Genomic DNA, 19,385 nt, shown 5'->3' with positions numbered 1-19,385 from the left:
CCGGTGAGACCTAGCTCATTTTATCTTCCCTAATTTCAACACCCATAATTAATATAAAAATAGTTTGTTAGTTAAATATCTACAAAGTTTAGATTTGATTTAAGTTTTATTACAACATTTTAAACTTTTGCATTTTTTGTGAATTTGATTTATTTTAATTTTATATCATTTTATATCTCTAGGAGAGGTTTCTCTAATTTTAAATGGTGTAGTGGTGTGAAATGAATGAATGTTAACATAATTTAGCATCGAACTAAATGCATACTTCTTTTACTTAATTAGACAGCTTGTCATTGATTTTTGGTGTTGTGAATTTTACCATTTAGATTTTTAGTATAAACAAAAAATAAATAAAACATTTTCCTTAAATGTGTCAAATTTTCGATCACAAGAGCGAAAAGGTAACTTTATACAACTTAAATGATATTTTTAAAAGAAAAAATCAAACAATATTACTTGATAATGCTAATACTATTTTATATATTATCAATGAGTATTTAATATTATTTGTATTGTTGTTTGATATTTTCTCATAATTATGCTCAATTTTTATAGAACAAATAATAACTTATTTGAGAAATAAAAAAGGTTTTAAAAACGTTTTAAAATATTTTATCAAAGGAGACTAAGTGATAAGATGTTCAAATTGCAAGAGAGGAAAATATCTAGTATAACAATTTAAAAAGGATACATCATAGTTAAGAAGAAGCCTCACTCACATATCCATGTTATATGAGAGGATTATTCCTAGTGGATGAATAAAGTGAATATATACATTAAACTCACAAATTATAATTTATGGAACATAATAAGAAAAAGTAGTATTATTATATTGAAACCTGATCCATAATAGTTACAAGAAGACTATAATTCATGTAGTTAAAAAACAAAATTCAAATATTACATGCTTTATCTAAAAATAGATAAAAAGGTGTGTAAGTTGAAAACAACTATGATACTCCATACGTATCAATTATTAAGGAAATAACTATGATACTTCATACGTACAACTATTAAGGAAATGAAAATGTTCGATTCATAAAAATTGTCACTCTCACCATTGAATATATATGAAAGCTTCGCCACGATGAAGGATGAAACTCTAAACAACATGCTTTGGAGAATGTAGGTTCTACTCAATAAATTGGAAGTCTTACAACACATCTTCTCTCAGGCTCAAATCAACTTGAAGATCTTGGATAATGTTTTGGTATCTCAATAGTTTCACATTATTCAGAACACAAATCAAAGATAATTTAAATAAAGTCTTTCATTAATCCCCTTACATGTTTTTTAAGAACAAAATGGTGAAAAAACTCTAAGTTTTAAAGTCAACAATATTTCAAATATAGTAATTAATCCTAATGATGTTATTTCAAACAAATTGAGGTTCGAACAAATGACATATTCAATGTGTGGGAACCTCTAACATCCATAAATTTTATAATGCAATAATATACAATTCATTACAATCACATTATTTATAAATTTTATTGTTTAATATATATATATATATATATATATATATATATATATGTGTGTGTGTGTGTGTGTGTGTGTGTGTGTGTGTGTGTGTGTGTGTGTGTGTGTGTGTGTGTGTGTGTGTGTGTGTGTGTGTGTGTGTGTGTGTGTGTATGTGTGTGTGTGTGAGACTTTTATTAGGTTTTATCTTTTCGATATGTTGAAATTTAAGATGTAGAGAAAATAATCATAGCTTCTACTATTTCGCTTAGTCACAAAGAAGGACAAAGAATAAAATTTAAATACAAAGTGTCAGTTACATTAAATGTTTAAAAACTTTCTATAGAAATTCCAAGATGGAGATAAACTAAATCTAACCAAAATCCAAAGAAATTGAATGAAAAAGTGTATTTATACATGTATGTATAGATTAAGATGCTTATAAATAGCATTGGTTCAAACGGCTAAAGGAAAAAAAAAATAGAGAAGAAGACATAGAGAGTGAAACAAAGTAATGTAGTGAAGTGAAAAATAAAAATAGAGAAGACATAATTAACAAGAAAAGAGCCTGACAATGCGAGAGTATAAAGAAGGAAAACGTACACTTATCCCTTACAATCTCTAAAGTATGAGAAATGAGATATTTACCATGGTATATCTTTCTTGTACTTATTTTTACTAATGAGTGAGATGTCTCTAATCCGATCTTATTTCTTCTCTTATTTATTTCATGCTATTTTTATTAAATGGAGTACTTTAATTTTATTTTTTTTTGTTAATATTTATGAGGCTTAAATTTAATATATGTATATATGTATATTTGTAATATGGAAAATATATATACTGGAGTTATATATTATTATTTATGATAATTTAATTTATATATATATATTAAAAAAAATCTAAACTAAATAATGCTTTTACTTATAACTAAATACGTAAACATGTAACTATAATATTTTAAATGAACTTGTATATATTTACACGGAACATTTTTTTTATTATTATAATTAAGAATAGTTATTATATATATATATATATATGATATATATTTATTGATTTATTATTCTTATCTATTTCACTTTAATTTATGTGTATGAATTTTCACATCAATTCTATCGGATTATCTACTATCTGTTATATTCCCTCAAGTTAAATTAATTTGTAGTGGAGACATTATCTTAAGGATTTAAATGAATAAAATGTTATTCAAGAAAAGATTGTATGAATTTTTTTTATAATCTCATCATTAATGGCCGCTTCTGATATGCTTGATTCGATTTTCATCGACATCATGGCGGTCTTCTCGGGAAATACATGACAAACAAATGCATGAATAATTCTATGTCATTTTGGAAAATTCTATTACCCTCTTTAATCCAAGTGAATCTCATCCATAACCCCTTTCCTCCAAATACTTGAAGACTAATATATGAGAAAAAATTGTAAATAAATAATATTTTTTTCCTTTCCTAATGTAGAAAGTATAATATGTACCAAATGATATAAATAAAAAATATATAAAATATTATAATATATATATATATATATATTTATATGGGTATTTGAAATACGTTATATATTATCGTGGAATCATGTGTCAAAATTTATAAGAAAATAATATTAATAATAATCATTAACCATGACATAATAATAATAATAATAATAATAATAATAATAATATAAACAGTGAAAAAATATCTTTTAAATAATCACAGAACCAAAAAACCGTAAGGACATGTAACTTAAGATATTAATATAGGATGAAGGACTTTTAAGTATTTTGAGGATTCATGAAGTTCATCTTTAGAACAAAGATCACAAATGTGTTCAAATTCAACAAAAACAGATGCATATAAAATTGGAGATTCAAGCAAACAAGAGAAGAAAAAAATAATTGTTGTCCTAAATTAAAGGGAAAGATGTCCTACTTCAATAAGAAGAAGAAGAAATAGTTTATTAATGATATTAGAAAATATTCCAACAATAGATAAATCAACTTAGAAAAAGAAAGCAAATTTGTATCCTATGAGATACATAGAAAGTGAGACTTAGATAACAATTTTCTTGAAATATCATTCTTCTTCCTTCTTTATTTCCCTTCTCTTTGCTTTTCATCTTCATGTTAAAAAAAAAGGAAAATTAAACTTACCTTCCTTTAAATTACATACACTCCCCGTCTACATTACAACAAATATTCACTTACCTCATTTATATTTTTAATAAAATGATTATGAATCAAATAAACTTATATTTATGTATATTGTCTAAATTTGTTTCAATATTAATAAAGAATACTCGTATAGATAAGATGTGAGTATAATTATGAATAATACCTACATTTTTAAATAAGTACAAATATGATGATGAATATGTACATATTTTTCGTACTCTTATCCTCATAATTTTAAATTAGTAAAATATTATTATTATTTATTTGATATTCTATTTTATTTTTTGCAATTATACTTTCTTTTCATATGAAAATAAGAATAATATTTGTTTATTACTATATTATTATACAATTTTAATCCAGGTTTATTTAAATAAAATAAAAGTTATAATTTTTACTTTATTAATATTATAAAGGAGGTGAATGTATATTTTAAAATAAGGATTTGATATTTTATTTAGTATTGGAATGAGCTTTCATCTACTTGGTCAGAAACTAATTTTGGTTGCAATAGCGTGGTTGATGTTGATTGTATGAGTATTCACACAAGGAGACTCAACTACGAATATTTTGACTAAATGGATTGATATTATCACATTTAATAATAACTCTGATGAAAATAATTTTATGATTAAATTATTCAATTATTTCATAAAAACTCCTTAACTTTTATAATTAAAAGTTTCAATTCCATTTTTTATAATTTAATTTTTTAAATCACATCATCAAATCAAATGAATTAAACTAATAACGAGTACATCAATAAATAATGTTCAGAACTACAGAATCAAAATTTACAGTTATATGTTATGCTTCGTTTAGCTTTTATTACTTTTATTTAATATATTGGATGTTATGCATACTTTTATAACTCCTTTTATTTATTATATTGAACTTATTATTATATTAGCCATTTAAATTTAGTTATTATATTATATGATACACTAATGCTTATTTAAAAATACAAACAATAGGAGATGCCAAATTTGAGTTGGACCCAATCTTTCCACCCTTATTTTATTACAACACTTAGATTCTACCTTGATGTTCTCAAGAAAGAAATACAAATAATGAAAATAAAGTATAAAAAAGTTTAAAACAAAGTCCAAACTAAAAACAAATAAAAAATCTGGCAACTCACCATAAACATTAAAAAATATATTAAAATACTTTCTTACTTTCTTTTACTTTTATCAACCATAAACATTAAAAACCAAAATTAAAACTCACCAAATTTTCAAGGACTATCAAACATTTTAAACCTGTTATGTTACTGTTCTTTTATCATGCAACTCTGTTTTCTTTATCAATCATCATGTCCAGATAATACAAGACAGAAAAAGGCAGAAATTTGAATATAGAAAACCTGTATTATGACCAAAATGAAGGGCTGTTGAGGTGAATAGTATATATGAGCAACCAAAAATTGAACAAAATAAAACAATGGATGGACACAACATCATGTTATACTGCATAATCAACACCTTTTGTATCTCAAACAAACTATGTGGAACAGCATCCACTTTTTTTAACAGCTGAGACATCATCTTTGATTCCAACAACAATGGTTTCCCCTTTGGGCAAGGATGTTGAATGAGAGCCATCCACTGTGTCAAGGGTTTTCCTACTCACAACATTGTATATCTGAGTCAGCACTTCTACGAAAGCACTGTCCACATTCAAGGACTCAAGCGCAGAGGTTTCCATGAAGAATATCTTCTCTTTTTCTGCAAATTCTTTGGCTTCTTCAGTAGACACTGCACGCAAATGTCGAAGATCTGCTTTGTTTCCCACCAACATCACCACAACATAGGCTTCTGTGTGATCCCGAAGCTCCTTCAACCATCTCTCCACGTTCTCAAACGTCACGTGTCGAGTTACATCGTACACAACCAAAGCACCAACTGCTCCTCGGTAATATGCACTTGTAATAGCACGATATCTGTGGTAAGGTAAACAGAAAAAGAAGTTCAGTTTTCATTCACCTCTCAGAAATCATAGTTGGTATGCATTTAGGAATTACTAAGACTTATAACTATAGGGTTCAGGAAAAGAAAAAGGCATTGCAAGTTTATCAGTATAAGACTTTAGTACAATGTGTTGACCAAGATTCAATTGCAGTATTCTTTTGGCAGATGAAAATAAACCAAAGAATGTTTTGTTAAATCGCACTTCATGATAGTAAGAATCACTTAATTATGTATTTGATCAAATTGGAACAGGATCGAGCTTCTAAATAAGATTTATCAAAATTTGGTATGACCTTAGGACTGACTTAGTAATATTTAACTGGTCAATGACAGAGAACTCTGCATCTCTTCATTTCAACATAGATTTTATTTACAAAGATTAACAACACGTGGAAATCAAATCACTTGTCTCCTTTTCATTGAGAAAATACTGTCATTCTGGACTTTTGCAGAGTATTTTGCACGCATTCACCCATCTGGCAATTTTAGAATTGTTGGATCAAGATCGGATGCTTAATATTTCATCAAGATAAATCAGCATTGTAATACATGTTAGAAATGTGAGTTGTGAATACGAGCAAATTTGTCTCCACCCATTCCGGAGAAAAGGTGTTATTTTTGAATTGAAAAGGTAAAGAAAGAGGCACGTGATCCCAATCCAAATCTACGCATGTTTCCTAGATAGAACAACTACACAGATCCTGTCCGACAAAGAAACCTGACAAATTGAACAAACTATTACTTTTTTGATGTCTTGAAAACCTTCCCTAGCCAACCAGCAACCGTATATTACAGAACACAGTGAAATCAGGCATCAGTTCTTCGATCAGTGACCTGATCATGAGGATAGTGAAATCAGGCATCAGTTCTTCGATCAGTGACCTGATCATGAGGATCAAAATCAAGAACCCCACAAAGATCCGACGATTCAAATGCAAAACTAAGAGAACCCAAGAAGGTTAAATTAAAGCAAGAATGACATGCATATGGAGAAAGCGAAAAAGGTGAGACCTTTCTTGACCGGCGGTGTCCCAGATTTGTGCCTTGACGAGTTTGCTATCGACGGGGACGCTGCGGGTGGCGAATTCGACGCCGATTGTGGATTTGGTCTCCAAGCTGAACTCGTTTCGCGTGAATCGGGACAAGAGGTTGGACTTTCCAACGGCAGAATCACCGATGAGGACGAGCTTGAACAAGTAGTCATAGTCTTCGTCGGCACCCATTGAGTTTGGGTGAAGGAAAAGCAATGGATGGTGAAAGAAAGGAAATTGGGTTGAGAGAGTAAATGGGTGAGTTTATTATATGTTGCAAATTGCTAAACATTGTGGTTATAGCAGACACGGATGGAGAGAGAGAGAGAGAGAGAGAGAGAGAGAGAGAGAGAGAGAGAGAGAGAGGTGTATGTGTAGCGTGTACGAGGAAGGAAGGTAGGCTTTGGCTGTTGGAGGGAGAAGTATTCAAAATGACTCTTCTCCTACTTTCCTACGTTTTTCTTCAATATTATAATAATATAATTATTATTATTATTACCTTTCACCATATTATTTTTGTTGCTAAATATTTTACTTAAATTAAAGAAATAGACTGTTTTATTTTTATCAGTAACGAAAGAAATGGACTGTATGAAAACATTTAATTCATTAATTCATCTGTAAAATTTCTATTATAAGATTATTATTAGACTATCTATTTGTCAATTTTTTTCTATGAATACTTGCAAATAGCGTTAATGTTAGTTTAGATAATATTGTTAAAGTGTGTTTAAAATTCAGAGTTCAGTTATGATTTTACTTTTAAAAACATAATATATTTAAATTATCTTTAACTTAAAGTTTCTAAATAATGTAAGATTATTGAGTATATATAACAATAGTTTTTGAAAAATAAGTAACATTAATTTACGTCCTTGTATAATACACAAGTTACTTAATTATGTTTTTTTTTTTTAATTAATGGAGAATAGAATTTTCTTTCCTGGATGAAAAGATTGTTGTTCTTTGTTGCTTCTTCATATCATGAAGGCTCGTACCATTAAATGGTTGGCTGACTCCCAAATCCTATTACATATAGTTTTATATTAATATGTATAATTTTAAAATTAATATAAAATACTATAATTAAAAAAAGTAATTATAAATTCCGTAGTGTGTTGTTTGAAGGATATAAGTATTTAATGGAGATATAATAGAGATATAAATTGCAATTTACATTTTGAACATTTACAAGATATAATGACAATTGAATAGTTTAGCATGTAAAAATAAAAATTCCCTCAAATCATAATTCTAGAAGTATTAATTAAGAGATAAAAAGTATTCACGTGATTAAACATGTTTTTAATGTCAATACAAACTAGAGGTACTAATTAAGAAATAGAAAAAAATTATATAATTAAATATAACTTTAGTATATAATAATAATAATAATAATAATAATAATAATATTATTATTATAATTGAACCAATGGACAAACTCACAAACCTCTACTTTGAGATTGTCCTGACATTACGTTTTAGTGGACTAGATAGAGGTTATAAACAGACCAATGTAACCATTCTTTTAGTCTCTATATCATTTACTAAAAATTTAAAAATTAAAAATAATTATTTCACTTACCTTTTTGTTTATGATGCATGATACTTCAACTTGAGTTACGTATTTATGTGTGACATGTATCGTGTTCAATACTTTATCAATATTTATCAATGAAGTATCTAATTTATAAAATCGTATTACACTACAAGAAAAAGTTTTGAATAGTAACCAATTTTAGTGATAAAAAATAATTAGTCACTGTACAATAACTAAATTGACAACTAAAATAGTTTCAAAAAATTATAATTGGTCTTTAAATTGATAATTAAAATAATTTCAATTACGAATTGGTTTCTAAATTGGTCACTAACATTAGATATCAGGTTTTGCTATCAAAATAATTTGTCTCTATTAAAAAAATTTAGATTCACACAATAACAATTATATAATTATTATACTTTTAAAAAATTATTGTACACTTTTTAATATTTATATATAACATATCTATCACGTATCATATCATATTATTTTAAACATGAACATATCAATATATCAGATACGTGTCGTATTTGATACACATATCGTATTTGTGCATCATATCTTTTTGTAAATATCAGATTATTTGAAAGTATAATTAATCTTTTGACTCTAATTTTAAGGTTAAAAAATAGACGAATTAAAGTTGATGCTTGAAAAGAAAATACTAATATGACCCTTTAAGGTCATGAATTCAATTAATTATTCACCTGTCATTGTAATTTTTTATTTTTTTTAAACCAGTCTCACTAAAATGCTAATAAATAACAACATTTAGAAGTTAGAGTGCATTAAATTATTAAGTCTAAGAATATAATTAATTAATTATATTGATTGAAAAGACCAGGGGAGAGTTCTCGAAAGTTCAAGGCACATAAATAATTACTTTTTATTAATTAATATAGTATATACAAATTGATAAATATGTATGGAATAAGGACATGCCTCTCAATTTTTCATCTTCGAAGTAGCTTTAGTTAAACAATTTCATAAATAGTTTTAAGAGAGAAGGATAAAATAATTTTTTTTCTTAAACTAAAATTAATTTACATATTTAGATTAGTTAATAAGTTTAAACTAATGTAATAGTTATTAATCACTTCCGCAATTGCTAATATTTTTTTATTTCTCCTAAAATACTGAGATAATTATTAATTTACTATCTCATACTTCTGATCAGGTCAATAACTAGTCCAAGTTTTAAAATACTGTTATTTTTTTAAAATATAATGATTTAAATTTATATGTATATCGATTTTTACTTCTTTTAGTCCAATTTCATGAATTTCACTAGTTCAAAAAATTATCCCACTCATTAAAGTTAATATTTTCACTTCATGTTAAAACTGAAAAAAAATATCCGCTTTAATGATAATAGATTCGATATGATTTATAAAATTTTGTTATTCTGTTTAGTAACACAATTATACATAATTTTTAACTGTCACCAAAAGAAGAACTAAATGAAAAATAAAAATATTATTTTAATACTACATGAAGATACTTTTTTCAGTAAATATATAAAGCTTCTCAACATTTTGTTACGCGTAAAAGGAGAAACTTCACCCATCTGACCGTATAATATTACTAATATACTTTTCTTTCATGAATTGGTCGTAACTTTTGAATTCCAAATACTACTATTCTACGGTGTTGATTCATCATAAAATATTCACCATTTTCATTTCACATTCATGACGAAAAAGAAAGCTTAGCTAAGCCATTGTTGTGTCACAAAAAACTGCTTCCAAGTTGAAATCCAAGTTCGTCACAATCACTTTTCCGCAACGTTGATCCAGCCAGAGAGAACAACATTTATCTGCTTATTCTTTTGGTTTACACCAATGATATTTATCAGAGACTGATTCTTTAAGACGTAAAAGTTATTATAATATTTTTTATCTTTTTCGCTAAATCATTTTTTATTTAAGTGGATGAAAATATATTTTAATATGTTTAAATAATTTAATTACGTACCAACATATTCAATAGTACTTATGTGATCCGCTAAGTAATCCAAAATATATATGTTAATAAAATAAAATTATTAAATACAATCAATTTAAAAACCCCAAAAATCATCGCGCCAGGTAGGGGTCGAACCTAAGACTTTCTGCTTAGGAAACAGACGCTCTATCCACTGAGCTACAGGCGCTTGTACGTTATGCTTCTCGTTCAAGAAAAATATATATTTTATTATGTAAAATAAATGAGAAATACGGGAAAATGAAAAATAATGATGCAGTTTTAAAATATATTTCACCACTCATTCTGCATATGTCAACATTTAAAAAATTAGTAGCTTAGAGCACTTAAGATTTGCCTTTCATAGATATTTTGTAAAAGAGTTAGTTTTTTTATGTGATACATTAAGTGAGACATCATTTGATATTTTAATCTCAATTTGATTTCACAAAGTGACAACAAATTTGTTAGTTGACATCATCCATAAAAAAATTAAGCGGAAGATAGATAAATCTATATAGATATTCTAATGTCAATATTTTATGAATAAACTAGAAAGTTACCTATATGCCTTCAAAGACATTAAAGACGGTTTAATTCGTAATACACAAAAATTATAAATAATAATAAATTAAATAATAATTTAAAATTTTGAGGGGCATACTTGTAATTTAATTTTGTGATATGAATATTGTATCTCACAATAGAATGATAGAACATAAAATAATGATGATAATGTTGATAAAATAAAAGTTGGATTGTTTTCAAGTTGGTGTGCATGTATTATTCTCTTGCATTTTGATGTGTTGTGAAATAAGTTGGTGATTGAGGTTGCTTTTTGTGGGGAACAAGAATGATGAAGATGGGAGAAGTAATAGACATTTGAGTACCTAAATAAGTAAGCTTTTGATGATGAATTAATGTAGGATGTAGAAGACTCCAATGCCAACCAGACCAAAGTAGACTTTTCTTGCACCTGGTCCTCCCTCAATATAGATAACTGAATAACTAAGAAGGAACAATCACAGCAATAACTTCACATGATGTTATTGCTTTTTATGTGAATTCAGACTTGAAAATCAACAATGATTCTACCTGCTAAACTTTTTGGTCCCAGTTAAACATAAATGACAAAGCTAGTACAAAACTATGCTTATTGCAGCTAGTACAAAACTATGTTTGTTGCAGCTCGTGAAGGACTTGATTAACAATTAACGACAAACGTGTCATTGCAACTACCCAGTTTCACAAATATACTAAAAGAATACGGTTCAACAGTCTAATTTGACTAAATAAAGTAAAAGAGATATTTGCTCATTCAAACCACCATTTGGATTTTATCACCAGTTTAAAAATCCACAATTGATTCGGGTAAGAACAGTCATGATAGAAAGTTTAACCATAAGTTAGAAGAGAGAACAGTGTTAAGAAAAACAAACAAGTTGAGCGACACAGAAGTGATGATTAATGCTATTATTATACTCCTCTCATCACAAAATTTATCTTTAAATGAGTACAATTTTGTATATGTAGAGTGCATTGGAACATCATTTGGATCCACCAACAAGAAAATATATGAGAAAATGGAAAGAGGGTAGAGTGTGGAATACATATGTTTCAAAAGGTCAATGCAGAAAGAGAAGAAAGGAAAACTTAAGAGAAGGTTACACGAATGTTACAGATGCAAATCAAACATGTATTCCAATTAAAGGAAAACGCAGGATCTGTTCTTCTTTCGTTTTTTCTTCGGCTTTGGTGGCTGCAAAACAACCTTGATTGCAGCATCAAACACAGCCTTCACATTCTGAAATATTGCAGCATAGACATCAAATCAGGCTAAAATTATGTACTTTCAAGCATGTTGCACAAGTTGATAGATTATTAATTAACTTTAATAATGTCATACACTATCAGACAAATGATGCTGTGTATTGTTTACCAAATTCAATGTCTCGGAGAAAGCTATTTCACAAACAAATTTTAAAAAACAAAAATAATTCACAAGAGTGGTCTGACATCTGCAGCAAAATGACTAAAGTGCTATGGTTACTATACAGTTGCGTTAAAAAAATGTCTGCACTGTATATATATACATTTTATTATTGATAGAGACTTTTTTAGGTTAAATGATCTATTAAAAAGAAGTTGTTACTATTTTGTTTGTGGAACCACTTTTCTACCGTTTAAGCCTATACATATATATGTTAAAACCTAGTTTTATCTCCATTAGTTACATAGTGCATGTTGATAACTAGATATTTGTCCCTGGTTAGATGGTGCAAAAGTGGCAAAAATAATTGCTGTGTGTGGACAAATTGGTCTTGTATAACCTAATGTGGTTAATATTGAAACTATAATTGGTACATGTTCTGCTATAACAATCTCCCTAGTATAACTTAATCGATTACCCCATAAGTTAAACAACTTGGTACAATTTCATATTGAATCTCCAATAGGACCCTTTTAATGCAATTTGCTTAGAATGTATCTAAAATTTTGTCTATCTATAAGCACTGAAAAATCAGAACCTGCTGAGTCTTTGAGCTGCATTCTATGTACACAGCAGCACCGATCGCCTTCTTCAGCTCTTCTCCCTGCTAAACATTTACAGCATTCAGGTGCACTGAAAACAAAACCAGAAAAAAAAAAGAAACAAAAATTCTGTGCCACAGACAAGAAAATGGTCTTTGTTAGAACATAGAACTTGAGTGACTTGCCTGGACAGTAGTTATAGGTGTGGCTGCAGGATGATCAATCAAATACTGCCTGTCTTCCCTCAAGTCTGCAGTAAAATTATAAGATCACCTTAACTAACAGATGATTGCACAGATGAAAGCTTAAATAATACCAAAATATGAATTAATTTTCATAGTATTTATTAGCTGATACCAAGTTTGGTTCCCACAAGTACAATTGGCACAGTTGGGGCATAATGTCTCAGCTCAGGAATCCACTGCATAAAATGGGCCTAGTGTTAGATTCTATTGGCAAGAATTATACCATATCACAGTTCAGACACACATGTGAGATGTTATGTGTCTTTGTGTAATATCAGTATGTGTGAATGTGTCATCACAGAGGGAGAAATAAGAGGCTTGCAGAAGAAGAACCTTCTTAGAGATATTTTCATAGCTGGCTCTACTGAGGAGGGAAAATGCCAGCAAAAAAACATCAGCTCCTCTATAGCTCAAAGGCCTAAGCCTGTTGTAGTCCTCCTGTCCTGAATTTATGAAGCTACAATAAATGAGTAAGGGATGGAAAAACAGTAGCTATATCAGGAATTAAGAAGTTTAATCTCAACAATATCTAGTTTTAGTGAACAAAACCTTCTTTTCACCACTCTGCACATTAATACAGTACAAGTATACAACTGCTTAGTGATGTAGTAACTAGCAGTTTTGTTACATACCAGCAGTGTCCCATAATCCCAGATTAATTGTGCTTCCATCAACCACCACATTTGCACTGAAGTTGTCAAAAACTGTAGGCACATAGTCCTGGTTTTTTTTTTTGGCAGAAAGAAAAAAGTGAACTTTTTTATTGACTAAGCACAGCACATTGAAACAGCTAAAAATCATGCATTGCATACCGTGGGAAAGGTGTTGCTGGTGTAAGAGATGAGCATACAGGTCTTTCCCACAGCTCCATCTCCCACAGTAACACACTTGATGAATCTTGCAGTACTCATTTTCAAGTTCCTGTGGTTTCCTCACCTCACATCACATCTTTAGCATTCTGTTGCTGTCATGATTTTCAGCTCCTGAGCTTCTTTCAGTTGAAGAATTGGAAATAAAAATGAAACAATGAAGAGAAGAAGCTTGATGGTTGGAAAGAGGGGTGAGAAGGTCAGAAGGGTCAATTTGAATTTTGAAAAGAAATGGAGGGGATGATCAGCATTTAATAAGCTAAGTCCCTCAGCACCAACTTTAGTGACCCTCTTTTATCTTGTCCATTATTGCATTTGGCTTTCTGTTTCTTTAAGGGGAAGGCCAGAGCAGCAAAAAGAGTTGTTTGGTGCAGTAGTGGTGTTTGTTGGTTAAGTATTGTACAAGGGAGAGAGAGAATAATTAGTATTTAGAACATAAGCATTCATTATCAACATTACGTTAGTCTGAATGGAATGCACTCATGTTTTCCAAGATAAAAAAACGTACTTACAATAAAAAAACTTCATTAAAAGTTGTTGGTCATGTTTTGGACACATGAATAGTTAATAAAGCTGATAAATATTTTATTGTGAAGAACAAAAAAACATAGCCACTGCTGGGGTAATGGCTACACCAGAACTAACTAATGCTCCAAATGAGAATCATTAATTACAATTGGTGAAAAAGAAAGTAGATGGTAAAAACTGAAAGTGGAAGTGGGTGGATGAGTTTGACACTATAGTTCATGGAAAAAATTATTGATTTTCCAAGTCACCTTGACACTGATCAAATGATGAATCAACGTTCTGTTCTTGGCTGTGGTGGATCTTTCCACATCTTTATTGGGTGGTTAGTGTTATTGAAGACCCACCAACGTGTTCTTATTTTCATCAGCAAAGCAAACTTTTTGACTTTTAATAATTCTATGTATGCATTAGTAATATGTAACTCAGCACAGTATAATTGAGCACCAACTGTGATTTCATTCATCTGTAAGCAACTGTGATTTTTCTTTTCTTTTGCAAAATAAAAGAGAAGGATTCCTATCACTGCTAAGACATAAAATCAGAAGGATTTTTGCTCTTCTGGTTCATTTTCACTTGAAGTTAGCTTTAACATGTTGAATGCATCATCATGTTAATAGAGAGTTTCCTTAATCTAGACAACAGCTCCAATAACCAGGGCTTAACATGATGATTTAGTATGAAAAAAGCTTAGTTCAACCCTCTTTTTGCAAGGTAGCTACATTACTTTTTAATGTATCTCATGCCATAATAAAAAGGGACAAATCATGTCCCAGCTGAAAATTTAAGCTTTCAATCTGCGAAGCAATATTTGGAATCATTAGTCTGTAAACCGTTATACAGAGTTCTTATTAGATTCAAATATAGTAGAGTTTTGGCGGTATAATAAAGGAAAATTATATATTAACAACTGATTCTTACTACCTGACGTGACAATGATTTTTTAATTTTTAATGTTTTTTTTTCACAATTCCACTTTGGATGTTTGAGTGGAGACAAAAAGGGAGGTTGATGGAGTGACAGAAGTAAGAGAAGTAAGGAGAAGTAAGGAGAGAGAGCGGAGTGGAAGTGGTGAGAGAAGTAGAGAGCAGTTTATGGTTTTTCCTTCTCCCTAAGTTTTTTCTTCCTCCTTCCTCCAAGTTTTTTCTTCCTCCATTTTCGAAGTTTATTGTTCGTCACCCCTCTAATTTTCTTCTACCTCTATGCCCTTAGTTTTCTTCTTCTTTCATTCTCCAAGTTTGTTGTTCTTTCGTTTTAGAAGATATTTTTGGATTGGGTTCGTCATTTTCCTTTTGGAGCAAGTTTTCAGTTTACCTACTGCAACAAATTTTTTGTATTCATTGATGTTTGTGGAAAGCAGGCATTTTTGTTTTGGTTTTTGGTTAATATATGATAAAGTTTGGATTTTTTTTTTAAACAGTGTTGTTCAAGAGCGGATTGATGAGGCAGGATTGGTGTTTTTCGTTCTGTTGTAGTCTACATTGGTGAAGAAGTAAGCAAAGTCATTGTTGAAGCCAACCCATTGGTGGGTGGTGTGGTAATGAAAACAGATTTTACGTAATATAAAATGTTTATTTATGGTTGCAGGCAGAGCTGCAACAATTTAGGCAATACTACATTTGTGATTGGGTTCTGGATCCACAAAATATTCATCGCGACGCTGTTCTTTTCGCCATTCAGTACAACACATTTGAATTCCCAACCCTTGATACATTTAGAACATCAGATGTTGTAAATGACACGCTGTTTTTTAATAATTAAGTTCATTAATTACTGTGGACCTAAATTTTGGTTCACAAAAAAGTATAGGTTCGCACTTATGATAACACAATTTTGCACTTAAACTAAGTTTTTCATATCCAATAAATTAAAAACAATTTGCAAAATTTATAAACATTATTTCTTATCAAATGGTGTGAGTTAACTTTATTAATGAAGTGTATAATTTACTCACGCCACCAAACGGGATACTTATCATCCAAGCCAACAAGTGAAAACATTTTGTTCAAATCATATAATGCAGGTTAGTAGAATGAGACTCCTGGGTTGGCACTTAAATTCTTGATCTCTTGTCACACCACCACCTATTGAAATGGGTTCATGTTATACCAACTCACTTCATCCACGAATAAAACATGTTAAATTCTCAAAATTTAAGGGCTACTAGTTTTATGTGGGTGAGAGAAAATAATGTTTCGCAGAAAATTACAGGTTCGCACTTACGATAATACAACTTTGCACTTAAATTGGAAGTTTTTCATATCCAATAAATTAAAAACAATCTGCAAAATTTATAAACATTATTTCTTATCAATTGGTGTGAGTTAACTTTATTAATGAAGTGTATAATTTACTCACGCCATCAAACGGGATACTTATCATCCAAGCCAACAAGTGAAAACATTTTGTTCAAATCATATAACTCAGGATAGCAGAAAGGGACTCCTAGGTTGGCACTTAAATTTTGGATCAATTGTCACACCACCACCTATTGAAATGGGTTCAAATTATACCAACCTACCTCATCCACGAACCAAACATGTTAAATTCTCAAAATTTAAGGGCTACTACTTTTATATGGGTGAGGGAAAATAATGTTTCGCAAAAAAATATAGGTTCGCACTTACGATAACACAATTTTGCACTTAAACTGGAAGCTTTTCATATCCAATAAATTAAAAACAATTTGCAAAATTTATAAACATTATGTTTTATCAATTGGTGTGAGTTAACTTTATTAATGAAGTGTATAATTTACTCACACCACCAAACGAGATACTTATCATCCAAGCCAACAAGTGGAAACATTTTTTTCAAATCATATAACGCAGGTTAGCAGAAGGGGACTCCTGGGTTGACACTTAAATCCTGGATCACTTGTCACACCACCACCTACGATAATACAGGTTCGCACTTACGATAACACAATTTTGCACTTAAACTGAAAGTTTTTCATATCCAATAAATTAAAAACAATCTGCAAAATTTATAAACATTATTTCTTATCAATTGGTGTGAGTTAACTTTATTAATGAAGTGTATAATTTACTCACGCCATCAAACGGGATACTTATCATCCAAGCCAACAAGTGAAAACATTTTGTTCAAATCATATAACACAGGATAGCAGAAAGGGACTCCTGGGTTGGCACTTAAATTTTGGATCAATTGTCACACCACCACCTATTGAAATGGGTTCATATTATACCAACCCACCTCATCCACGAACCAAACATGTTAAATTCTCAAAATTTAAGGGCTACTACTTTTATATGGGTGAGGGAAAATAATGTTTCGCAAAAAAATATAGGTTCGCACTTACGATAACACAATTTTGCACTTAAACTGGAAGTTTTTCATATCCAATAAATTAAAAACAATTTGCAAAATTTATAAACATTATGTCTTATCAATTGGTGTGAGTTAACTTTATTAATGAAGTGTATAATTTACTCACACCACCAAACGAGATACTTATCATCCAAGCCAACAAGTGGAAACATTTTTTTCAAATCATATAACGCAGGTTAGCAGAAGGGGACTCCTGAGTTGACACTTAAATCCTGGATCACTTGTCACACCACCACCTATTGAAATGGGTTCATGTTATATCAACTCACCTCATCCACGAACCAAACGTGTTAAATTCTTAAAATTTAAGGGCTACTACTTTTATATGGGTGAGGGAAAACAATGTAATGCATAAAAGTTTAGTTTTGCACTTACAGTAACACAACTTTGCACTTAAGCTGAAGGTTTTTCATATTCAATAACTTTAAAACAATTTGCAAAATTTATCGTTAAAACTTCCTCTAACGTCACTTAATTAAGAAACTTTATAAATTATTGATGCCACCAAGGGGTCTGTCCAGAAGGATACTTATAATCAAACTCAACCAGGGAAAAGGTTTTGTTCAAATCATTCAGCGTAGGTTAGCAGAACCTAACTCATTGCTTTGCACTTACATTTGGGATAACGACCGACAAAACCATTTCTTTAAATAGGTACACCTTATTCCAACACACTTCAACCATGATGCAGACATGTTAAATTCTAAAAACGTAATGGCTAATACGCAAACCACAGTGAGGGATAACAAAGTTATGCAAAAAAATTCAGGTTCGCACTTACGAAGCCCCTGCTTCACACATAAACTGGAAATTTTTAATAATCCATATTAAATTTATGGGCATAATTTCAATAACTGAAGCAAAGTTTAACATTTATTCGCTCTTGGGTTTCAACAAATATTGCAAAACAGTTGAACATCCATCAAAAGCTGTTAATATTTAAATTGCATGGCCTATACAGTAATTAATGAACTTAATGATTAAAAAACAGTGTGTCATTTACAACATCTGATGTTCTAAATGTATCAATCTAGTGTTGGGAATTCAAATGTGTTGTACTGAATGGCGAAAAGAACAGCGTTGCGGTGAATATTTTGTGGATCCAGACCCCAATCACAAATGTAGTATTGCCTAAATTTTTGCAGCTCCACCTGCAACCATAAATAAACATTTTATATTACGTAAAGTCTGTTTTCGTTACTACACCACCCACCAATGGGTTGGCTTCAACAATGACTTTGCTTACCTCTTCACCAATGTAGACCACGACAGAACGAAAAACACCAATCATGCCTCATCAATCCGCTCTTGAACAACATTGTTTTAAAAAAAAATCCAAACTTTATCACATATTAACCAAAAACAGAAACAAAAATGCCTCATTTCCACAAACATCAACGAATACAAAAAATTTGTTGTAGTGGGTAAACTCAAAACTTTTTCTGCTCCACCAAAAGGGAAATGACGAACCTAGTCCGGAAATATCTTCAAAAACGGAGGAACAACAAACTTGGAGAATGAAGGAAGAAGAAAACTACGAGCATGGAGGAAGAAGAAAATTAGAGGGGTGACGAACAATAGACTTCGAAGATGGAGGAAGAAAAAACTTGGGGGAAGGAGAAACCACACACTACTCTCCACTTCTCTCACCACTTCCACTTCGTTCTCTCTCCTTGCTTCTCTCACTTCTATCACTCCATCAACCTCCCTTTCTCTCTTTACT

At 30.1% G+C, this 19,385-nt stretch overlaps 2 protein-coding genes and 1 non-coding gene across 3 annotated transcripts; all 3 read right to left on the bottom strand.

Annotated features, from left to right (window-relative positions):
• Window positions 1-4,984: 4,984 nt before the first annotated feature.
• Window positions 4,985-6,970, bottom strand: LOC114185324 (ras-related protein RABA1f-like). The gene is made up of 2 exons (XM_028072986.1): window positions 6,616-6,970; window positions 4,985-5,576 (listed from the first exon to the last, which is right to left on the bottom strand). Exons 1-2 carry the CDS (start codon window positions 6,825-6,827, stop codon window positions 5,138-5,140), a joined length of 651 nt encoding a protein of 216 aa, XP_027928787.1. The 5' UTR covers window positions 6,828-6,970; the 3' UTR covers window positions 4,985-5,137.
• Window positions 6,971-10,257: 3,287 nt separating this feature from the next.
• TRNAR-CCU lies at window positions 10,258-10,330 on the bottom strand. Its single transcript has one exon. It is a non-coding gene; the product is annotated as a tRNA-Arg (tRNA).
• A 1,268-nt stretch (window positions 10,331-11,598) lies between these two features.
• Window positions 11,599-14,173, bottom strand: LOC114185326 (rac-like GTP-binding protein RAC2). Its single transcript, XM_028072987.1, has 7 exons — window positions 13,730-14,173; window positions 13,550-13,637; window positions 13,251-13,360; window positions 13,030-13,093; window positions 12,858-12,922; window positions 12,669-12,734; window positions 11,599-11,944 (listed from the first exon to the last, which is right to left on the bottom strand). Exons 1-7 carry the CDS (start codon window positions 13,826-13,828, stop codon window positions 11,846-11,848), a joined length of 591 nt encoding a protein of 196 aa, XP_027928788.1. The 5' UTR covers window positions 13,829-14,173; the 3' UTR covers window positions 11,599-11,845.
• Between the last annotated feature and the right edge of the window lie 5,212 nt (window positions 14,174-19,385).

Source organism: Vigna unguiculata, chromosome 5, assembly GCF_004118075.2.
Source record: "Vigna unguiculata cultivar IT97K-499-35 chromosome 5, ASM411807v1, whole genome shotgun sequence".
Classification (NCBI taxonomy): Eukaryota; Viridiplantae; Streptophyta; class Magnoliopsida; order Fabales; family Fabaceae; genus Vigna; species Vigna unguiculata.
Note: the sequence above shows the minus strand (reverse complement) of the source record. Positions and strands in the feature narration are given on the sequence as shown.